The sequence below is a fragment of the Ambystoma mexicanum genome, chromosome 9, assembly GCF_040938575.1.
Source record: "Ambystoma mexicanum isolate Mex_15411 chromosome 9, UKY_AmexF1_1, whole genome shotgun sequence".
Classification (NCBI taxonomy): domain Eukaryota; kingdom Metazoa; phylum Chordata; class Amphibia; order Caudata; family Ambystomatidae; genus Ambystoma; species Ambystoma mexicanum.
Window position 1 is genome coordinate 748,523,248 of NC_090931.1, and position 25,346 is coordinate 748,548,593.

Genomic DNA, 25,346 nt, shown 5'->3' on the forward strand with positions numbered 1-25,346 from the left:
ACATTTTATAACAAAAACATAAAGAAAATGTATGGGGGGTGGGGTAGAGGGTTAAATCCTGTGGGGAAACAGATGGGTTGGGTTTTTAGAGGTGGGAAACGAGGTTTGGGGGGGGGGGAGAAAAAAATGTGTTATGTTTTGTCATTATAACATTTTTGTTATATGTGCATTTGATATAAAATTTGTCGTTAAAGACATGTAGCCATAACATGTATACGGTTGCCTTCATGTCTCCTAATAGAGAAATCCAGTAAATCTCCTGGTCCCTTTTCTATAGCTTTGACTTATAGAAATGGACCGCCAGAGGTAAATCGGGAAACCACCTCACGCGATGTAAGGTTGCTTCTCCCGCTAACCAATATACCCAGGCAAACCATTATATTTATCCATGAACCAAGCTAAATTGCTTAACTCACATGGAAACCATTTTTATATATATATATGGACGAATCCTCACCAAACTTTGCAAAAAGTATAGGAAAGTTTGGCGAGGTTTAGTCAAGGGGGGCAAAGTTATAGGGGAGGCCCCAAAATGTCTTTTTCTTCCCATATACGTAATGGAGAAAAAATTTGCGGCAGGAGCGGCGGCTTGGTCCCGAAAGCGCGCTTTTGTAAATTTGGTGGAAATACGTCCAGTAGTTTTTTTTAAAACGACCAAAAAGTAGGTCTAAAATAATTAGTGATATCTATGTCCGCTCTGTGGACACACTTCCCTGTTCGGTCCGCGCACAGGTCTCTGATTGGCTTAGAAGGTAACGTGGTGTCTGCGGACATCAGATGCGCCCGCTGATTGGATGGTGAAAAGCGTGAAGTGCGTCAGATTTTTGGAAGCGCCCGCCATCTTGGATTTGCAGTAAATTCATATTAAAAAAGACAACATTGCACTTGTCAAACTTATCAAATAATTTCTGGGGAGGTTAGGAGTGATGAGGATGGGATGGGATGTGGCTGCAAGAAGCAAAAAAACAGGTGTATTTTGCTGCAAAAGTCTGCAAACAGTTCGGATGTTCACGAACAGTCCTGAGAAGTTCGGGAACACCTCAGATGTTTGGGGGCAGTTTTTGGATGGCATATAGCTTTGGCACCACTCAATGAAACTGCAATCATATTCCTGACCTGATTCTGAATGAGTTTGCAAATGTCATGAACCGCCGTTTTCATCCCTTCTGGACTTCGTGGTCCCTGACCAATAGGGGACTGAACTCAGTAGTACTCCCAACATGGCCGCTGAATGCGGAACACTGTTTGGCAGTCTCCGCGTTGTACGCTCTACGTTCTACAAAGCAGACACGCCCCAGCGGCCCTGGGTGTCTCAACGCTACCGCTTGCAGTAGTCGGACGTGTGTTGCCGGAGCTCGTTGAGCGCTTACTTTTGATTCCTGGTTCCCGGTTCCCTGAATTCCTCTTCCTTCTTCCTTCCCCCTTATCCTTACCTTTCATATCCTCGATTTCCTTCGCATTCGGATCTCCGAGTGCGAACCTCATTATTTCCTGGTCTTCGTCCCGGACATCTGAGCGTATCATGGAGCTGGGTCACGAACCGCACGCTGGAATCCAAGGACCCACGCACAGGGTTATATAAATCCCAAGCAGTGCGAAAGAAGACATCTCCGAAGATCACGAGCAAACAATACAGACAGGTGAGAAGGGGGGAGACCTGTGACAGATTGAGACGCCAACAAATTGATACAGTTACGGAAATGGAGGCTGCAGTTCAAGACCTCATGCGAGGCATGCAGGAGTTAACAAGAGAAGTCCAAAATCTTAAAGCCGAAAATGCTGCATTGAAACAACTGGTCTTGTCACGTGACACTGCAACCAAGGAAAGCGTGCTGTTGGGAGGAGTAGTGGATAAATATGATGGCTCTTCAAAGACCCTTCATGCATTCCTCGATTCATGTTTAGTGCACTTCACCTTTAAGCCCTACTACTTCTCCACTCCCAGGGCAAAGGTGGGCTTTATGATCTCGCATCTCACTGGGAATGCCTTGACCTGGGCAACTCCCTTAGTTAATTTGGGCGACACCCTCCTGGATGACTATGATGCTTTCGTGCAGGCGCTAAAACCATGTTTGATCGCCCAGAGCAGGTTTACAGTGCTCAAGAACGTTTATTGGATTTTCAACAAGGATCCCAGGATATGCTTACCTATGTGACCCGCTTTAAACAACTTGCCAAGGAAGCAGACTGGTCTTCGGAGGCCTGTTTCACCCTCTTTCGAAGGGGATTGAATGAAGAGATAAAAGACGAGCTAGCCAGGGTAGCTCGCCCAAGTTCCTTCCATGCTCTCATGGATCTTTCCTTGCAGATCCGACTTTCGTATCCAGGAAAGAAAGGCGGAAAAGAAGAAAATTAAATCACCCTTCCAAAAGGCCTCTACAGACCACCCTTCTAGACCTGAGCCTGCAGCTACCCGACCGCGGACCCAGAACCCATGCAACTTGGGGCCTTCCGCGGACCCATAACCCCGCAAGAAAGGATGTGACGGATTCACACTGGTCTGTGCATGTATTGTGCCTCTGATAAACACCTTGTAAGAGAGTGTCCTATTGCCCCTCCACGGCGTTCGGGAAACGCCAGCTCCCGATCCTAGATGGAGCACAGTTTCGGGAGAGAGATGTTTGCTCCACATCTATTCCATCCTTGAACTCTCCTGGACAGAACAACCTTGTGATTCTGCAGGCCTTTCTATCGCCTTCCAAGAAAGAATCTTACCCCATTCTGGCATTAGTGTATTGTGGGGCCATGGGGATATTCATAGATCATGATTGGGTCACTACCCATAACATTCCATATGAAACTCGAGACATCATGCAACCTGTAGAGGCTGTCGATGGAAGACCCCTCTCTTCCGGACCCATAACCCTTCAAACCAAAGAGCTCCTGCTTTCTATAAACCACCATCAAGAGAGAATCAAATTTGACATCATAAGATCTGCCCATTACCCAAGGGTTCTGGGCATGCCCTGGTTACAGAAGCATAACCCCTACATCAACTGGGCAGCAGGATCCTTGTTTCTTGGTTCAGAACATTGTATGTCCCACTGTTTGTCCCTAGACTCCTCGTCAGGATCCTCTGAAGACTCGCAAGCGAACCAGCAAGGTCCACTCACTGTCTCAAATATCATCCCGATTCCCAGGGCCTACCAGGCTTATAGAGATGTGTTTCCGACCGCCATAGTTCAAGCTCTTCCCCCTCACAGACCTGAGGACTGCGCTATCGATACTGAACCGTCGGCGTTGATTCCTTTCGGAAGGATGTTCATTCTATCAGAACCTGAGAAAAGACCCCTCCGAGAATACTTGGATACTAACTTGGAAAATGGTACTATACGACCATCCAAATCCCCGGTGGGAGCTTCGTTGTTTTTCGTTCCCAAGAAAGATACCAAAGAACCTAGGCCCTGTCTAGATTATCGTGGCCTTAATCAATGCACCCTCAAGGACCGCTACCCATTGCCCCTCATCTCGGATATCTTGGAAGCGGTAAGAAGAGCTGTAGTGTTCACAAAATTAGATCTCAGAGGTGCCTACCATTTGATCCGTATAAAGGAAGGTGACGAATGGAAAACAGCCTTTAGAACACCCTTTGGTCATTTTGAATACTTGGTTATGCCCTTCAGACTTGCCAATGCCCCAGCGGTCTTCCAACGTTTTATGGACTGGCTGTTCTCCGATATGCTGTTCCTCTTCGTCATTGTTTATCTGGACGACATACTGATATACTCTAAGGACCATCTGAAGCATGAAGAACATGTTAAGGCAGTTTTACAACGTCTACGTGAACATAGGCTCCTGGCTAAACCCGAGAAATGTTTTTTCCATGTGCCTACTGTTCACTATCTTGGATTCGTCCTTAGCCCAAAAAGAATTGGAATGGACCGCTCGAAAGTAGACCCGATTCTATCCTGGCCTGTTCCAACTACTGTAAAACAAATTCAATCCCTCCTGCGGCTTGCTAACTTCTACCGGAAATTCATACCCTCTTTTTCGGAGATTGTACATCCGATCATTACATTGTTAAAAAAAAAGATACCCCCTTTCACTGGACAGCAGCCCAAGATGAGGCGTTTCAACGGTTAAAGTCGGAGTTCACACAAGCCCCCATCTTAGCCCAACCTGACATTGATAGACTCTTTCTTGTGGAAACTGATGCCTCCAACTACGCCATCGGGGCAGTCCTAAAACAGGAGTTTGATGACAAGCTAGAAAACCCCATCACCTATCTTTCTCGCACCTTGACTCCTAGCGAAACCCACTATTCTGTTTTGGAAAAGGAACTACTAGCCATCCGTCAAGCCTTCACAGATTGGCGTCCTCTACTCCTGGGAGCGAAACACCCTGTTCAGGTCCGCACCGACCATAGGAATCTTCAAGTCCTGCAATCCCTGGAATGTAGGAACAGTCTTCAAGCCCGTTGGGCCTTCTTTTTTGCTCAATACCAGTTTTAAATCCATCATGTTCCTGGAACACACAACATAATAGCCAATGCCTTATCCCGACGTCCTGACTACGAAATCCTTGAAGATCGATCCTTCCCAAAAATGTTTCCCCACACAATATTTGTTGCCCAAGCAATTAACCTCCTGGAGGATATTCGGATTCAAATTCAGTCCTCTGAAACCTGGAAGGAGTTTAATGGTGATAATCGATGGATAATTGCCTGGTCATTCCCACTAAGAGACTACGACAAAAGATCACAAGCCTATGTCATGATACCCTTCATTCAGGACACTGAGGCATCACCAACACCCTCTGTCTAATACAAAGACAGTTTTGGTGGCCGAAGATGAAGAATGATGTCCAGCAACATATCCAAACATGTGCAGTCTGCAATCAAAACAAGCATGATAACAAGAAACCGGCAGGTCTCCTGCTCCAACAAAACTCTGGAACAATATCTTGGCTATTTCGCCACCAAGGTCCAGGACGATTGGTCACTCTTAATACCTGTGGCTGAATTTGCCTACAACAATTAGGATCACTCGGCTTTCAAAACCAGTCCCTTCTTCTGTAGTCAAGGATTCCACCCTTCGGTTATACCATCCATTCTCCCACATCCTACCCCAGTTCCTACAGTTGACTCCTGGATCGAAACCCTTATCAACGTACACAAAGAAGCAAAAGAACACCTAGAAAAGGCCCGAAGAGACGTCAAACATCATGCTGACTCCAAAAGAAGACCAGGGCCTTCATACTCAATAGGTGATAAGGTCTGGTTGTCTTTGAAACTTTTACCCCGACACCTACGACCAAATAAATTGTCTCCCCGGTATTACGGACCTTTTTCCATAAAGGAAGTCATTAACCCAGTGGCCTTTCGACTCAAGACTACCAGAATCTTGGAAGAGGATCCACCCGGTCTTTCACACTTCTCTGTTGAAACCATACGCCCAGTCCTCTCGAACTGCTCCAAGATCTACCCAGTGATTGTCAATGACCAGCTAGAATATGAGGTTTCCAGAATATGTGACTCCAGCTACAGACGTGGTCAGCTACAGGATCTGGTCGAGTGGAAAGGGTCCCCTCCCAGTGAACGCACCTGGGAACCCGTCTCAAATATGAATGCCCCCAGACTGCTCCGAAGATACCACCTTATACATCCGGGTAAACCCGGAGGAGCTGGGTTTCAGAGGAGGCATGCTGTCATGAACCGCCGTTTGCGTCCCTTCTGGACTTCGTGGTCCCTGACCCATAAGGGACTGAACTCAGTAGTACTCCCAACATGGCTGCTGAACGCAGAACACTGTTTGCCTGTCTCCGCGTTGTACGCTCTACTTTCTACAAAGCAGACACGTCCCCGTGGCCCTGCGCGTCTCAACGCTACCGCTTGCAGTAGTCGGACGTGTGTTGCCGGAGCTCGTTCAGCGCTTACCTTTGATTCCTGGTTCCCGGTTGCCTGAATTCCTCTTCCTTCTTCCTTCCCCCTTATCCTTACCTTTCATATCCTGGATTTCCTTCGCATTCAGAACTCTGAGTGCGAACCTCATTATTTCCTGGTCTTCGTCCCGGACATCTGAGCGTATCCTGGAGCTGGGTCACGAACCGCACGCTGGAATCCGAGGACCCATGCACGGGGTTATATGAATCCCAAACAGTGCGAAAGAAGACATCTACGAAGATCACGAGCAAACAATCCAGACAGGTGAGAAGGGGGGAGACCTGTGACAGCACAGTTTGGTGGGATTCTGTCAAGAGGGGGCAAAATTAGAGGGGGTTCCCAAAATAATGTAAAGGCTTATAAATGTGGTGCCATTTGACAAAACTACACAAAGGTTTGCAAAAAGATTATAGATCTAGATATAAATGTTTTCGTAAAGTCTGAATGGATTTTGTCAAGTGGGGGCTAGGTTATATGATGATTGCATGTGCATACATTTGACACTTTTGTCAAAAAAATAAAACATGGGTGGATTTCCAACAAACTTGTGTAAGGAGCATTGGCAAGGACCTGAAAGCATGGTTTTGCAAATGTGCCTGTGTTTTATTTTTTGACAAGTGTCATAATGTAGGTACAAAAAATAGTGATATATCTTTGGTGACTGAGGTGTAGCCTGTGGCCATGGGCAGTGGCCAGATTGTCCGGATCATGGAATAAGGTCATGATCCGGACAATCTGGCTACTGGCCATGACCACGAGGGACAACACATGGGGTTAAAGTGGCCATGTCCACCTGGGACTGGCTTTGTGGTAAAGTTATTTCGAAATTGGGATAGATTTGAAAGGGAAGAAAATTGTGCTTGTGGTAATAAGGTCATAGGGCTCTGTTTTCGCCTTCTACAGGCTTCCATGGAAAGCGAAGAGGGGCCCTGTATGGAACCCTGCCTTTCCTTTCCATTTGTGATGTCATCTTTGATGTCCTGGGTGTTAGTCTTAGCAGTGCACGGTGGTGGCGCGAGTTATGGTTGCTTAGCTTACCATAACTTGCGAATTTCAGGGGTTTTTCGGTTTTTAGTGCAACTTAACCATAACGTCCCCTTAATGTTTTTTCATTGAATATATATATAACAAAGTTTTCTCATCTGCAAGCTAAGCTGACTGTCTAAGCTAACCGCCCAAAATGAGCACCTAACAAACAGGTAACCTTACATCTAACAAAGGCTTCAACACACGACACCAAGCAAGCCTTCCCCCCCCGTTTGCCATATAGCTGAGTCTACACCCTGTGATCCGCTGAGGTCTTTCGGACACTTGACTCTCCCACAACCTGCCACTCTGCCGTCCAGTCTGATAGGCGTTCCACTGGAAGCGGACAGGAATTTTCCTCCAAAGACGTTTCGACGGTTCGCCACACAATCCCTGCAGCGGGGAGAGGCGGATTCTTGCTGAAAAATCCTAGTTACCCTTCTCCGCTACCACTTTGTATAGGTGTGCTGTGTGCCCACTAGCAGTCACCCCAATTATCAGCAGAGAATAGTTGGGCCCATCAAAATCTCCCCACCACAAGAACGGAAGACTCAGTCCTGGGGCAAAGTTACTGGGCCTCATTACAAGTCTAGCGGTAGCCGTGCCGGTAAAATCGGCAGGTTGCTGCCAGATTTGCAATATTTACTTGCGCCTGGCTTGCCGGAATTATCTCAGGATTACGACTCCGGCGTTCCGGGAAGTCAGGTGCCAGTAAATTTGAATCCCCATTCCCATTTGAGTCCCATAGGACTTAATGGAACTGGGGAACACGGAAGCACCGGCACTGGTGCTTCTGTGTCAGTCTGCTTACCATGGCCAATGTGCCCGGCAGGGTCCCACCTGCTGTGCACAGCAACTCCGGCAAGCAGACCTGTACTGTGCCGGTCCGGTAACAACAGTGCCAGTAGGCTTACCGGCACCGTTGTTACCGGACTGGCACATTTATAATGAGGCCCACTGTCCTTTTTATTAGCAAACAAAATGTCAGGGATCCCACCAGAAAAACAATTATCCTACGGAGCTCCCATATTCTAAGCATGTGTCAACCATGTTGATCCCAGTATGATGTCACAAGTTCAGGTTCCATCCCAGAAACCTATCACACATTTACATTGGTCAGTTTGGGTAGGATACATATAGGAGATATACGGGTTAGTACTACAAATGGATGGCCATATCTAGTGGCTCCTCCTAGGACCGCCTCTACTAGTATCAATCTGCAATGTTGCAGGGTCGCAGAGAGACCATTGGCCCTTCCAACAAATGATATCCCCACGTGAAAGTTGAATCTGGATTGGGCAGAATGTGTCCTCCCATTCCTGGGACCCTGAACTGTTTTCCAGATTGAGTGTACCTTTTCAAGGGAATGTTGCCATCTCTGATCAGCTAAGCCTGGGAGAGTGCAGACATTTAGCAGGAAACACTTGTAGCTTTTTCCCCGCTGGTTCTATGGGAACAGTCCTCTACGTCTACCTTGATTGAATGGGCATTGTCCTGTTTGGCTGGGTCACGTTTGTTGAGACCATGAAATTAAGGTGTCCTGCTTGTAATTATGAGGATTTTAGCCTGATTTTCTGCAGGTGGCTTATTGTCTTGATGACTGGAACTTTCCGTCTCCACTTGTCCTTGGCAGGGTGCCTTTTCTCTGCACGCCTCTGGCTGCGGCGATCATGTCCGCATGTTCATGTACTCAAAGCCTGTCTCTTCTTTGCTATCCATTTTAGAGACCTATAGCTTCCATATCATCCCTTATGGCTTTTCCATGTTAATAGCAGTAAAGCATGTGCAAGCTAAATATATGAATACTTTGCATCTTGCAGTTTCAGCTTTGCGAAGGAAGTGAATGTAAAGAGATATGTATGTCTGTCCGTCTTCTACCTATGTGAGTCATAAGCATATGCTTCGTGCCTATATGCAATAAACTAGTGCATGTTCGTGTAATCTTCATGAATGGATGAATATGTACTTCATGTATAAACGCGGCTACGTTGTGATGTCAGCGATGCTGTCATTGATTTCTGGCTTTGCAGTCAGTCGACTTGCTTGATCGATATCTGAGAGAATAACACTTCTCACACCTGCGATACATCGATGATTGCGGTGATGGGCCTAAGCGTGAGGCACATCTGTTGTTTCTCTGCCTTCGTGTTGAGTCGTGTGGGGGGCATGAGAGTCATATTTGGCCACCATCTACAGGGCTGACTTGCTATGAATGGGACGAAGGGAGAAGATGTTGAGTTACTAGCTTTCATATCGATGCCAAAGACATGTTACAAGAGGAAAGATTGCTATCCGACATGCCACTCCAATGTCAGGTTTTCTCCCTACTTACAAGTGTGCTTGATAGACTTGTCATTGTTACAGAACTCTGGGAAAGAAAACAGGTAAGGTCTTACAGGCAATCAAATCGTATGCCAACACTCCATAAGCAAAAGGTTCCCTTTTCCCCAAAGATCAGCTACATTTAGTGGTTCCATGAGCAGAGTTTAGAGGACGAAAGTACACTCCTTACTAATTACCTTCATACTTCTTCAAACATTAATACAGCCAATGTGGCTAGCCAAGCTCTTGGCAATTGGGGTGGGGGCAACAGCAACCTTGATTTACTGACTGACTGCTATGTCCACAAACCCATCTGCATTGAGGGTTGAAGTCTTATCCTGTTATGCCTTTGGACAGGGCCTCAAAAACCTTGTGTAATTTGTTCCTCCAGCTCCTTCACAAAGGACATATATTACATTAATGTGGCAATAAGCCCCGAGCCGGCGCCCGCTGAGGCCTTAACAAAGGCTCTGGAGCATTACCATTAGCCGGTAATGGCCCGCCGGCAAGGGGCTTATTGCCATTAGTATTCCAGGATTTTTAGCCCCGGGATACTAATTGTGGTGTTTATATTTTTCAATCCGCATTTGTTTTGCCGTTTCAAAAGGTGGCCGCTGCAGTACGCATTAGTTCTAGAAAGACTAGAATGTGCGTACTGCTTTATTACTACGGATCAACAGGGCGCCATTTTGGATCAAGTTGATCCGTGGTGAATGGGGAGGTGAATGAGGAGGCTTTGAGACTTGGCGCGAGATGCACGCTAATGCGTGCACGGGATTACACGGTTGAAAGGCTTGCAATTGAGCCAATCCACGTTCAGTGTTTCCCGTAGCATCCGCACGCCGGTTACTAATTACAAAAACCCCATCAAAGACTTGGTAATCTTCACAGGGGAGGTTCAGAACCTAAAGCATACTTATTTTATATGTTCTATAACCCTACTGGAAGTCTATTTTCATGTTGTATTTCAAAAAGTACCATTATTCTTTATGGTTTATGGCCATCAGCCATCTGCAGTTCTGCGCCTCACTCTAAGGCCTGAAACCCCTTTGTTTAATACAGAGTCATACACTAGTAGCTGCACCGTAGAAGGGGAATACATAAAGGCACCCATCCAACAGCAAGTTAAAGTAAATGGGTTGAAAAATACAATGGAATTATGATTCTAGGTAGTTTAGGGCTTCATTTTATTTGGCAGACAGCAGAGTAGTTATTAATTCCTTAAAATATCACATAATTCTAATGCTATTGTCCATTGAACTATTCACATTTTTCCAATGACCTTTATGTGAAAGTGACAGTGAAATGTCAGCCAGGTTGCCCTCACCCCGACAGCATCTACTGTTCACATCTCACGCTGTCCATTTGTCACCATTTGTCTCTGAGCAAATGTAGATGGGCATTATAGGGAATGTATAAGAGGCACAGGCACTCAAAGGGCCTGGGTGCAGGTGTGATTTGCTTTTAGCATTTGGCTGAATCTTTACTAAATCTTTGTTGCACCTCTGAAGAGTTGAAGCATCATAGAGACCCTTTATTCAAATTAACATGTTGATATCTTCTAGCAAAAATGCATAATTTGTTTTATTATGAATTTACGATCCTTACATTGCATTTAATTAATTAGAGTCTCGAGTAATTAGAACCTAAACGGCAATCATATTCGGGCTGCTTCTGGTATTTCCTAGCCCGCGGTAACTCCCTAAAAAAAGTCTCACTGCGGGGTTGCATGCTGCATCCACATTAAAGGCTTTCACACACTTCTAGTAAAAATAACCAAATATATTAATTCTTGGAAAATAAAGTGGCTGCCTACTTTCCCCATCCAGGCCACTCAATGCCAGCTCATGGAAAATAACTTGTCATTGGCCAGGGGCTGTGCTGCCGCACAAAAGAGACGCTGGCCAGCCCCTTGCATAAATTAGTGTCAAGAGTGTGCTTGTAGAACATTTCACAATAGCTGGCACTTAAAGGGAGTGCCATTGTGAAATGTCAACATAAAACAAATCATGTGTATCACTGTTTGAGGGATAGAAAGCCAAGTGGGGCCGCAGTGGTGTTCCACTTAAAAGATATGCATGACCTGGTCAAACAGGAGCATGGGGATGTGTTTAATTACTGCACATTTCAAAACGCTTTCTGGATTCAGGATGGACATTAAAACGGGCTGAAACTCCCCTTCCATCCCCTGCTTTGTGCAATTGCCATGGGTGGAAAAGGTAATCACAATGTACACATCTCAAGCCCTTTGAGAATAGAGGGCGTGTGTTTCTGGCTGGCCCATGCCTTCATTTGCTCCAGAAAACGATTTCAGAATTTGCCAATTTATGATAAACTCTTAAAAGTATTATTTAATTTAGCTGTTGTTGACAGTGGATTGCAGTCAGAGTTTTAAGTGCATGGTGTTATTTTATGCATGTGCTTGAAAATTTATGGTGGGTCATTGAGTGTAAAGTAATGGTTTAAATATCTTAATGATATGTCAAGGGGCAGGGGTTAAAATACTGCCCTGGCACATGGGCAGACAATATAAATGCAATCTAAGTGAGTTCCCTAAGCCGGGAACTCCAATTCCCCTGCACACTAGCTTGGGCTAGTCGCCAAAATATCTTACACAATACAAAAGTCTTAAATGTAGCACATAATTGTTGTGTTGGAATGTAATAAGTCTTCATATATCTTTTGATGCAAAATTATACCAATTTATTCTTTTAATAATAATAAGTAATCCAAATTAAAAAAATAACCATTTTCTTTTTATCCCAATGCGTTTCGGGAGATTATCTCTCCATCAGGGGAATTCTTCTGAGAATTTCTGTGCAGCCAATTAAGAAACAATAATTGTTTTAATTGATAAGGTCCAATACTTTATAGATCATATGTATGTAATGTCTAATACAATTCTTATCATATGAATGGTAGATACCACTACTGTTTCTTAAATCACCTGGCACATGAGGTTTTTCTCCTTGACCAAGTGCTGTACTATACAGTATTGGACTTATTGTTTCTTTAATCGATTGTAGAGAAATTGTAAGAAGAATTCCCCTGATGGAGAGAGAATCTCTCAAAACGCATTGGGACAAAAAAAACCTATTGTTATTTTTCAAATTTTGATTACTTTATCACTATTATTAAAAGAAAATGTGGTATTATTTTGTGTCAAAAGATATATGAAGACTTATTACGTTCCAGAACAACAATTATGTGCTACATTTAAGACTTTTCTAGTGCGTAAACTATTTTTGCTGACTAGCCCCACATAATGTGCTTAGGGAATTCACTTAGATTTTATTTTATGCATGTCTCAACTTGTTAGCTATGGATTTCATGTATTCGCATTGCTGTTAGCACTGTGTTCTTTGAAGGCACTTAATGTTATTGTGTTTGAGGAAGAGGTGATTTGGGATTAATTTATTGTATTTAATATGCAGCAGATGTCAAAGTATTAATCTTTGACGTGCATAGTAGACACTACTTTGTAAATGAAATTGAACAATCATGCAAACTAGGGTAATTAAGAGGAAGTTAACAAAACACTTCCTTGTTAGACTTGTGCTGTAGAAATCAATAATTTGCCATACTAACGAGTGAGATAATTAGTGTTACTTTAATCACAGATTTAGGTAGATCATTGTTTAATAATATGTTGGTTACTTTTATGAGTCAAAATGTAATTGAAATGATACTGTGAAATATTGTGTGCTTGGGAATATGGGTATATAATCTGTTCAATCTATTAGTGACATTAAGAGTGAAACTCATGCTTTGCACAAATACACTAATGCATTATATATATATATGTTGCTTGAAGAACCAGCAATCCTATGGACCAATGGACTATGAAAGTCTTCAGCAAGAGCTGGCTTTGAAAGAGACCATATGGAAAAAAGTGTCACCAGAATCAAACGAGGACAGCTCCACCACCACCATAGTGTATAGAGTGGGAAGTCGCGGAGACAGGACCTAAAGAAATGAGTGCTAGTTTGAGAACATTCTTCAGTGTGTCCTGGAGCATCTGTAGTGTGTTTTCGATATGTTCTGAGTTATTTATTTTGAATGTGTTTCTGTTGTCCATCATTTGTATTTTTATGGGAGGTATACATAACTTTTTTTCACTATAGCTCTCAACCAAAGAAATTCAATTGCCCCTAAAACAGAATAGCATGTCTTGATATTTAAGGAACTGTCTGCTGAATCCAAAGGGAGAGATGAATTTCAGTTATGTCAACAATATCCTTAAAGGGGAAGTTCTCAAAAGATGGGCATAATCAAAAATATATATACAAAACATTTTTAAAGAAAGTTCCTATGTAAAATATTTGAGGAACTGAGGCTCAAAGTCAAAAATGTCACGCTAGGAGGCATCCATTTTGTGAAATGAATGAGCCTCCTGTGCTTGTGTTAAGCTCTGCTCATGCGGCAATAATGAAGCAAAAGCCCCCGACTGGGAGCTTTTGCTTATTACAGCCGGAGAGCAGAGAATGCTGTTGGGCTCCTTCCTGCCCTGTGCTGTTGGGGAGTGCTTCTTTTTGTTCCTGCTTTCCTAGGCTCCCCTGAGCTGGGGGAGCCCAGGAAAGTTAAAGCGAAAGTCCAGGCAATTACAATTACAACATTGTTGTATTTATGATTGCTAACTTTCGACTTAAAGAATGTACCGGCAATTATAAATACCACGTTGTTGTATTTATGATTGCCATGCCTTTCTTTTTAAGTCTCCCAGGCTCCCGTGAATCAGGAGAGCCCGTGAGACTTAAAAAGAAAGGCACGGCCGGGGGAGCACAGGAGACTTAAAAAGAAAGGCACAGCAATTATAAATACAACAGTGTTGCATTTATGATTGCCGGCACTTTCGCTTTAAGTCTCCCTGGCTCCCCCGCCTCGGGGGGGAGCCAGGGAGACTTTAAAAGAATGTACCAGCCATTATAAATACAACCCTGTTGTATTTATGATTGTAGTGCCTTTCCTTTCAAGTCTCCAGAGCTCCCCCGAGCCGGGGGAGCCCGTGAGACTTAAAGCGAAAGTACCGACAATTATTAATACAACATCGTTGTATTTAGGATTGCTGTGGCTTTCTTTTGAAGTCTCCCGGGCTCCCCAGGAGACTTCAAAAGAAAGGCACGGCAATCATAAATACAACGCTGCTGTATTTATAATTGCAGCGCCTTTAGTTTTCAGTTTCCCGTGCTCGGGGAAATAGAAAAGAAGGTCACAGCAATTATGAAAACTCTGCCGGCGGCCGGCGAAGTAGTTATAATTGCTGTGCCTTTCATTTTACGTTTTCTGTGGTTCCCTTGGCTTGGGGAGCACAGAAAACATAAAATGAAAGTCAAGGCAATTACTGTGGCGGCCTCCTCTCCATGTTAAGCTCTGCTGTCTTGCAGCAGAAAGCAAAAGCTCCCAGTAGGAGGCTTTTGCTTGATTATTGCCGCAAGAGCCGAGCTTAACATGAAGAGAGGAGGCTGCTTCGTTGCACAAAATGGATGCCCCCATGTCAAAACTTTGAGCCTCATTTCCTCAAAACTTTACGTAGGAACTTTTTTTTAAAATATGTTTTATATATATTTTTGATTATGGCCCATCTTTTGAGACAATAAAATGTTTGAGTGAACTGCCCCGAGAGTTCATTTTGTACGAACGCCTGGTGACGTTTATTGAGAGTGAACACACAGTTTTTAGGTAGGATTATACTCAAAGACAATCTGCAGTCGTTGCCTTTATACCCAGCGCATCATGTACTTATATTTCACTATTTGTTTCTCTTACATGAGGACACAAAAGGCTTGAATTCAGACCAATGCACCATAGAAAATACACAGAGGTTGACTTTAATGTTTGCAATTTTTGCTACGTTTGACCCAGTTCCTAAGCATACATTTTATTTGTTTTAAACATTTTATTTAACATTTATTATTATAGCTAACACTGATATTTGGGCTGATATTTTACGGCATATAGACTCAGGAGACAGCTTGTGGAACTGATGTGATTTGCTCTTTTAGTGGAGAACGCACCTGCTTGTGGTTCCTACAAGAAACGTGGATTCTTAAATACCTCTTTCAACCATGAGCCCTTTAGATGATCATTGTGGCTGTAGGATACAACCCCTAGTGGACTGTGTTTGTGAGACCCCTCTCTCGTCACAATAGTCAATATTGACTCAATGGGGGTTGCAGCTTACACTGCATAGGTTGTACTTTACTGTTAGGTCTTTTGCATCTTGCTCTTATTTTGCTGCATTATATCTAGTGTCTTAATTTCATACCAAAATGAAGAATAGTAGTTCCAATAGTTAAGGACACACCGATGGCCACATTGACTTGCTTCATAGTATTTAAATCTCATCAGTGGACAGATGAACTGAATAGTGATTGATACTAGTCTATGTAAAAAGAGGTTCTGACCTTAACCTTTTTGTTTTTCTTATTTTCCATTCGGAGACCTGCACCTCAATGGTTAACTTTTACAGGGAAGTGGGAGCCATACTAAAGGGAAATACATTTCATATAATCAGCTACTGCTAAATGCAAAGTCTAGTATACTTCGTCAGGGGGAAAACATGATTCTCTATTATCACGCTTTCTTTATATATGCATATATATCAGTTAGTTGTTTGACTAGCGAGAAGGTGAAAAGACACCCTAATTTTCAGGCAGAGAACATTTTTAACCATTCTGATATGCTACATGCATTTTAATGCTCAAATTCGATTTTAGAGTGTATTTCTACGCAGAACTCTTGTGCCACCATTATTTAAAAATATTCCAGGATGCACTCAATATCTTTGTGGGCATTCCTTAAAGCGTGCTAATGCAATACTTAGATCCATGTTATAACAACCAGCATGGGTCATTTTATACCAAACGAATAGTATTGAGCAAGTCAAGGCAAGTATACAATAAGCAGCAGGCAAGTGTGCTCAGATTATAAACCGAACCTATGGCAGCATTATTGAAATACGTGTTTATTTTGCCTCGATCAAGATCTGTTTTTTCTTTTTAACGAGCATTCCATATTTTATTAAATAAATCTATTTTATCTGAATGGATTCATATACAAATACCACTTCTATCTGCAATGCATAGAGAGTGGTATTACTGTCTGTTGCCTACTACACACTGCTCTTGTTGCAAGCGGCTGCTAATCTACTGTTCTGTGTAGGCATATGATAGTGGACAGCAGCAATTAAGGCTGAGCGAGAGCAAGCTCGAGGCAGGTCCTTCTCTTAAGCAGTTTCTTCAAAGATGTTTTAATTCCTGAAGAACGCAGCCCCTCTTGCTATACTAAAACAAAACATGTTTATCGTGCTAAATACATTTCACTAGAATATCCCTCAGTTAACCCAACAGAAAAAATCATTTAGAAAGTTCAGAACCTTGTTAGAAAAAATACTTGCTTTAAAAAATATTTGATTTTTGGAGCAACCTTGATCTCATAGATGAAAACCTATGCTTAAAATGATACACAATATTGTCCCAAATAAATTGGTTGCTCAGAAGTATTTACACAGTGCTGATGAATGACCCATAGAAGCACATGAAGGGACAGCAGTCTGCAAGGAAAGGTAGGCTTTTGGGAATTTTGTGATACTGAACATTAACTGGGTCCATAGATTCATCTAATTACATTTTTCAAAATCTATGTTCATGCATCATAATGGTTTGCTAAGGTGTTGCAATATTCTGGAGATATATTATGACATATGGTCATAATATCTTCAGTAGACGCTCATTAACTGTCACATGATTTGCCATGGTTCATATCACGCTTCTGTGTGTAAATTGTCAGTTTCAAGCATTAGCGACTTAATTGCAAAATTGATATCTTCATAGTATAAAATGTATTCTAGGAAGTATTTTTTTAAATAAAATCAAATAAATCAAAAGAAATTGTACAACCCTTCATTTTTCAAAATTGTAAATTAGAAGTTAAAACTCTGCACCCCAAGGCTAACGTACCATTGACAAAGTTCCCTGAGTATTAGGTGGCAGCGTACCTAGCAGACCAGTTTCAACGTCCATAATAATTGTGCAAACTATACAAAAGAGTATTTAATAATATGCTAATTTAACCGAAAAGTTAGACATTTGCTGATGTGCAAAATCATCTTTCTGTCCATAAGAGTAGGAAACCTGGAATCCCCTCTTTGTGCCATTACAAAGGGTACATGGCAGGAACAAGACATTAGATGACGATAATTATTCCACTGCAGCTCCCAATCACTTCTTTCTAGCATCTGCAACAAATGTTTGCTTTAGTGCAATGTTTTTGCTAATACAATAATTAAAAAACTCAGCCGAGCATCGAAATGCATGTAGTCAAGCCGAAATTTGGCAAAAGGATACTGTATTTTTATATTTTCAGGTAACTAATTCTTTATTGTTGCCCAAAAACAAATATGAATTCTAATTAATATCGTTAGACACCTTTGTTGGAAATAGCTCTAGTGATGTTTTACACGTTGAACCTGATTAACAAAGAAATCATTGTTTAGGTCTACTAGATTAGTGCACATTTTTGTGACAGGTCATATCAGTTGATTATCCAACCTTTCCCTCTGTACCACATGAAAATAATACATACAGGAGTAAAATGAGTAGTTGTCCCACAGGCATGGTCACAATTGGCTAACCGCCATGAGAAGAAGCTTGTGTTTGCAAGAGTGGAGGTTGTGTTTGTCTGTTAGTGAAGCTTAAAAAAAGTAGTCTGTTTGCATTCATCCCATTTTATTTCCTTAGTGGGTGGTTTATTTTATTTACATTGCCTTTTCTGGCCACACCTTGAACACTCCCTTTTTGCACATGCAAATAAGATGAATGTGCAGCTCCATTCCTTGTTCTTTGACTGCATTTTGTGCTCCCTCGCCGAAAGTGGGCAAGAAAATGTGAGATGTGGCCTGTGGTATTTACAATGAGTGCCTCTAGCATATTCTGTATACTTTTGGTGGCATGGGCGTTTTGCACTGATTTGTTTGTATGGGCGTACTTGACTTTTTGCCCACTAATAGCTTTGTGACTCAGATCCGTAGTGTATTGGCATATTTCAGATTAAGCGACCCATGCAATATCTGAATAAATAATTAAAAATGTCAAAGTAAAGTGGCATTGGAAGCATATAAGTGTAAAATTAAATTAATCCTTGAGTGTTCGGAAATGAAACATTTCTTGTAGAAATACCCTTTCTAAAGGGAAAAGCATTGAACAGTTAATTGCAAAACCGGCAACACAAGTATTGTGACTTATTTTAAAACATTAGAAATTGCTCTTTTTAAACCAAAGTACTTTTTAGGCACTGTAAATCAGTTTGAAAGACTGGTATTTAATAATATTTTCAGTCATTTTAAAATATCAAAGCAATGTTTTGTGGCCACTTCAGGAAATGCATGCGTTTTGTAAATTTTTGAATATGGTTTTGCATAATTTTTACGCTGTGAACTCAGGAAATCGCTATTAAATATATATTGGTATTAAAGGGATGTTGTCAACTTCACATTTCCGTTTTACTTAAGTATTAAAGATGTATATGTTTACTGAATGTATTCTCATACACGTAAAAAGATGTTTATTTTAGAAGATGCTTTTGCGCTTTGAGGTTAAGAAGCACTGAATCGATTTTCATATATACCCGACAGCTTTTACCACATCAAGGGCTTGCTTCGAAGGAAGGCTTCTGGTGTGATACACCTGAATTGTATGGGTTGCTTTTGAAATCAGTGAATTTGTGTAGGCTGTAGTTACAGGGAGCAGATATTCAATTGAAAGCACAAGAAGGTATTATAGATTCAGTCTGTACTATCCCATTACTCATTCTTGATATTCAAGCTGTTTTAGTTATGTTTGCTTCTTTTGTTAGCAGCCTTCTCATTTCATTTTTCTTTTCCCCACGTTTCCACCTTGTATTGCATATTTCCCCTTATTTCTTTAAGGTAAATGATTATCCTTTCATTGTATATTTTGTATGTACCTTATTTCAGTAGCATGAATATTTTTGTATTGTGCAATAAAATTTATTTTAAGCTTGTTGTGTTGTGTTTTGCTAATTTGACTCGAGGCCAAGTTAATGGTAGTTTGAAAAATGAAAGGTTGCCAAAACATTCAGAATTCTAAATAGTCCTTGAAATAACCATCCCATTTAAGTAACCACATTTGTAATGTGCGTATAACCTCATAAAATGTTTACAGAGCCTTTGTGTTGATATGATGTGTTTTATGTGATGTTGACATGATTAGTTCATTTTCAGTTTAATTGGTTGCTTTCCTGTGTATTGAAACAATAATGTTATGTTTGTTATTGTTTTGCATGGCCTGTTTACCACTTTGTGTGTGTTATGCTTAGTGATAGAACATGTGGTAACATTGCACTAAGAGAAGCCATCCTGATATGGTGTCACGAAACAATATGAGTGCCCATTGGTACAGTAGATGGTGAGACTTCCATCTTGAAGCTGTCCTTCAGTGGCACATACTGATAACTAACAGCATTGGTAAAAATATAACACATGGGTACAATAATAATGCCACTTTAGCTGTCCTTTTAGAGTAGCACTTAAACTGGTAAGGAATCAGCAACCTAGACCAATTAATGTGAAGAAAGAAAACACCAACAAAGCGAGGTGAGTTTATCCCATTAAGTTTCTGGTACTCGTAAATGGAAGCTGCAGGCCCTTCATATATTACTTTAATAGTTATGTGTCAAACATTTACTTCCAATAAATCATTCTGTATTTTTTATTTTTTTTATTTATTGCTTTAGCTGATTAAATCAACTTTTACAATTTACATTTATATACATTCACATATACATAAGGAAATAACATGTACAAATAGCTAAAAACCAACTAAACGACTTTAAACAAGACTATACATCTTTCATAAAAGGATAAAGCTATAGCAAAATATAACTTTCAAAGGAACAAGATAAAAACCATATAATAATATCATAAAGGAGGACAATCTAGAATCATTTCACTACTAACATTCATATCTTCCAGTTTTAGTGCTTTTAAAAAATTGTAGCAATTCTAAGCGTTAACAAAAAACCAGAGAAAATCATTTGCCACAGACCTTCTGGAGATATCTCTCTATATATGATTAAAGGTTGTCAATTTCGTACAAGTTGTCAATAGATGTAGAGTTTCTTTCTCATCAACTGCCCCACAAAACCGACACTCTTAGTCTCTAATTGCAATCAAATGCCGTCTAATTTGAATTTCTCTAGATGGCCAGAGAATAAATCTCACCCGCATAAAGTCTGCTCTGTGTTGTGAAGAGGGAGATTGTTTTAAATCCATTTCTGGTTCACTAACTTTCTTATGACCAAAAGGGTGATTTCGAAAATCCTGATAATTCATACATTTGCTTTGTGTCTGAATCCAGACAAGTTGAAATAATAATGTTTTGCCTTGGTTGGATTATAAATCAACATATGTAAAGAAATATTTGAATAACAGTCAATCTCCATCTCTTATCAAACAGATCATCTGAACCAAACATGTGCTTAGATAAGATCCCTATAAGCATCGTTGATTTAATGGCCATAAGGCACTTCCTAAAGAGTGCAATTACTTGCCATAGGCATCGGCATGTAAGGAGATTATCCCCACTTCATATCCGATTAATGCCCCAGGTACACATCCTGGTAACCAAAGCAGACGTTTCCAAAATTTGAATTTGAGCCTGTTCCACATAATTTCAGGTATGGTTTTTTCAGTTTCATCCCCGTATAAAACAATGGGAGTTGTCTTCTGCAAAAGAAGGTAAGAATAGGTGAAAGCGAACATTTTCCATATTTACCTTCAATAATAGTAGCCTGTGAGATGAACCTAAGCAATTTTGATTCTAAGCACTGAAAGTGCGCCTTATCTTCTGCTCGATCTGACAAGGTTACACCTAGATATGTATAATGATGTACATGCTCTAAGATCTGACCCTGGAGTGTCCACCTGTAATTTCCTCTTGACTTCTTGTTTTTTTTTTATGACAAATCAGGATCTTCGTTTTCTTCAAATCTATAGAAAAGCATATTTTCCTGAACATAAATAGAAAGTGCATTTAGCAATCTCTGAAGACTCTGAGGCGATTTAGAGATCAAAACCAGGTCATCGGCATACAAAATTGCCAAAACCGGTTTAGATGCTATTTTGGGCTTGTCAACAAGAATGTCACAGAAGTTATCCTGGATATCTAATATAAAGAAATTGAAGAGGGCCGAGGCAAGGATACATCCCTGTCTCAGCCGTCTTCGCGTCTCAATATATGGAGTCAAGGAATCTTGTAAATCAACTCTAACCTGCATTTTAGTTTTTGTGTATACATCTGTTATAAGTTGAATCAAGTGAGTGGGACAATCAGCACGGGCCAGTTTCTGAAAGAGAAATTCCCAGGACACGGAGTCGAAAGCCGCTCTCAGATTCACAAAGATCAAATACAATGACTGGTTTAAAGCAATATAATGGGTGATGATAGATTTAATAGTTAACAAGTTAATTGCCGTCCCCATCCCTGCAATAAAACCAGTTTGAAACAGATCTTGTTGGGCATACCTCACAGACCATTCATTAAATTCCTTCAGAATAAATCTTGAGAAGAGTTTTCTCAAAGAGTTTTCCAGGTGCATCAAGAAGGGCAATCAGTCTATCAGTCTATCGTTGGTGGACAAGACCGATCGCCCCTCTTGAAAATAGGCACCACAACCGAGCATCTCCATGACTCAGGAAGGCAGTTGGTTTTTATAATTTGATGGAATAGGGTATACAAAATGTTAGCCCATATATGGGGATATTGTTTGAAGGTCCAATTGCTCAGGCCATCAGGACCTTGGGCCCTCGAGTTGCTGGATTTATTTATATAGAATAAGATGTCTTCCTCTGAGAACTGCAAATTCGCATAACTGTGATTAAATGTTTTTCTACATTCTGGCTGACCATCTGGACATTCATACATCTTCAGGGAATATGCCATCCATTGATGTTGGGCAACTCCATTTATCTGCTCTGTCACTTGTTTAGACTGTGTAACCGCATTTATCAACGACCAAGTGTCAGCTGTATTTTTAGCACGATTGGTTCTTAACATGTCCTCACCATCAGGTTGATAAACAGTTATTTTTATTGCCTACGCATCCAATTTCTATGTTTGCATTTTAGTGACTGAATTGTTTGGTAGCGTGAGGAGAGCTGCAAACATAATGCTATTTTTTTGTCTTTGCGTAGTTGCATTTTTCGTGCTTGTACCTCAGGATCAAAGCTATGTTTTGGTTTACTAGATTTATAATGGGACTTACTTGTTTGTCTTTGATACAAAAGCAAGGTATGTGTATATTGCTTATCTCGCCACCTATTCTGGTGCAAGGAGTATAGGGTTTGTTCTTTCCACCGAAATCGATTTCCAGCATTATTTATATTTATTGTGAGTCTGTACAGATTTGGCTTAAAAAGGAGACGCAGCAGAATCCAAAGACCATTTAGCCACCAGTAGTTCATGATCACTCTAAGCTGTATATATTCTTACTTTTGCGCCCTTATACTCCAGGGTCTGGTGCGCACAATAAATTCCAAACAAACAAACAAACAAACTGCAATCTGCAATCTCAAAATCTCAAAATCGTAAGTTCGGCTGAAAGTGCCTTTGTCCATAAAGATGTAATCAATAGTGGACTCGCTTCATTTCTCCGCCAAGTGCTCTTTGGGGGAATGTCCTTGGGAAAGCCTCCATTAAGCATTACGAATTGACGATCTTTCATTAAAGTTAGCCACCTTTCTACAGACGAGTTATTTTTTAAAGGCTTTGATGTGAAGCATTGCAAATTCAAATCACCATCCAGGATTATACCTGTGATCTCTTGGGCATGAGCCACAATATCTAAAAGAGAATCTAAATTGCTAAAAATATTTTATCTGGGACTGCTGCAGGATTTCGATAGATGTTATATAATGCAATATTGCTCTGATTATATGTGATTGTAACAAGTTGGATATATTGATTAGGGGCAGGCTAGGGAAAGAGTTGTAAACCATTGTTATTTGCTACCGCAACCAAGAGGCCTGAAGAGGCTCGACCTTTGCTATTAGATTTCGCTGGTTGTAGGATAATGTCATAGCCATTCCACACCGGGGGTACACTCAACCAGGTTTCTTGTAATGCAAGGATCTGGAATGAAGACAGAATATTAATACTTGAGTCTGGCAGATGCGAGGAACCACGGGCATTCCAACTAGTAAATGCAAAACTTGTATTGTGTATCTGATTTGCTAGTTACAAAGATGTTGAGGTTTGATGAAATGTAGGTCCATGAAGTTCTTTACATTGCTTATATTCATAACTTTGCAATGATCTAATGCCCGACTCTGCATCTTGTCTCTTTGGGGAAACACCCCGGGCAGTTCTTTTTACAGCCGACGGACCTTGTGCAAGCACAAAGCCTAAGGTAAATGGCTCTAATCTTGCCTTCCAAATAACATTTCTAACAACATTAGATGGCAGCCATATTCTCACATTTGACAAATCTACGTCATTTAGAAATTCAACAGTTGTATTTATGTATTGGAGACTCTGTATTTCCTCAACAATTGATAGCACTGATGCTCTATTCAAATCATACTCTGGGAAAGGAGCGGGACGACACTTCAAGATAAAAGAGTGATCTTGTCGAGAATCTTTTATTGTGAGTACATTTCGATTAACAGCCTCATTTGTTTTAGCCTTTTCGTAATTAGCTGCAGCATCATGAATTACATTCTCCTTTATAGTTTGAACATTAGGATCACCTTCCGTGATCATGTTCATTTTTTGGGACTCGCCCTCCCTGAGCCTGAACTGATTTTGAGACATCAACACTTCTATGAAAGTAGACTGAATTAAATCTCTAATCTGGGGAAGCATATCTCCAACAGTATTTGAGTGTTCTATTATTCTCCAGCATGGGGTCTGGCATGGATTCACATGCATGCTCATGAGTATTCCCCGTCGTCAGGCCGGGAATCCTCGGTAAAGAAAAAATCAGGTTCAGTTTCGATTCTGATCTGTCTTTCTCAGTAGTAACCAATCACTGGTCTCTGGGTCATACTGCCCCCAGCCAATGACTGCCCTCTCCCTACGCCCCGCCTCTGGCAGCCATCTTCAGATTTTTACCGCACGCTCAAGTGTTGGGAGTCCTCGTGTTTAGCTCTCGAGCTTTTGCTGCGTTTTTGCGCTTTTTCAAAGAGAATTTCTAATTTTTCGGTCAACTAGAGCCTCAAACTCCACTGTCTCTACATCCGATTTACAGGGATCTGTGTCGGATTTTTCCACCCCCTCAAGGGTGAAGATTTCGTCGAGTTACGCTTCTTGGAGGATTCCAGAAGTTTCTGCGGCCTGCCCGAACGTGGCCCAGGAGAAAGGAAGCTCGACGCCCGGAAAGCTGTTCAGGGTTTGCCCTGGATACCAGCTGCAGAATGTGTTCAAGGAGGACGAGCACTCGAAATGTCTCTACTGCCTTCATGAGGACAAAACGCACGTGGAGAAGGACTGTGCGTTTTGCAGGAACATGTCGGAACGGACCATCAGGGACCGACACCTTCGTCTCTCCAACTGGCTGGAAGGAAAGCGTCCGTCAGGTAAGAAGAAGAAGTCCGAGCGGTCTTCTATGTCCTGTGAGGGCGTCCCGGCGACGGGGGCCCAACAGAAGGCAAAGCACTGCGAGTCTGCGGGCACCAGGAGCACCGAACGGTCGGGCTCTTCGGCTGCCAGGAAGGGCGCGCCTTCCCCTGCACCATCAACCACGAGCCAACGCTCTGGTTCGGGGAAGAGGAAATCCGAGAACCCGGGTAAGCTTCTGGAGAGGCCCCGGTCGATCTCGAAGGATTCAGCCGACCCTCCCCCCAAGGTGAAGGCCTCAAGCACGCCCAAGGTGGTGAAGGCCTTGATTCACCTGGCCAAGGCCTCTATCGAGGAAGTCGCGGCGGCCCTGGCGCAGCCTGTGGAGGCTACACCAGTGGAGGCGACCTCAGGGCCCAGAGTCTCACTGCCTCCGCGGAGGGAAGCCTCTTTCAGACCCATCGAAAAGACCCCTGTGAAGACCCCAGCGGAAAAAGAAGGTGGGGGGCCGGTGGCCATTGTGGACACGGACACAGCATCCGAGG

At 41.9% G+C, this 25,346-nt stretch overlaps 1 protein-coding gene across 2 annotated transcripts in view; it reads left to right on the forward strand.

Annotated features, from left to right (window-relative positions):
* GLS (glutaminase) overlaps positions 1-25,346 on the forward strand; it is a 1,476,479-nt gene that overhangs the window by 1,094,385 nt on the left and 356,748 nt on the right. The window contains exon 15 of one of the 2 annotated variants that reach the window (XM_069615676.1): positions 13,044-19,250. The exons of the other annotated variant lie outside the window; for it this stretch is intronic. Within the exon in view, the coding sequence (XP_069471777.1) occupies positions 13,044-13,199 (156 nt within the window). The 3' untranslated portion in view covers positions 13,200-19,250. Of the gene's footprint in view, positions 1-13,043; positions 19,251-25,346 lie in introns of those variants that run through there. 2 annotated transcript variants of the gene reach the window in all.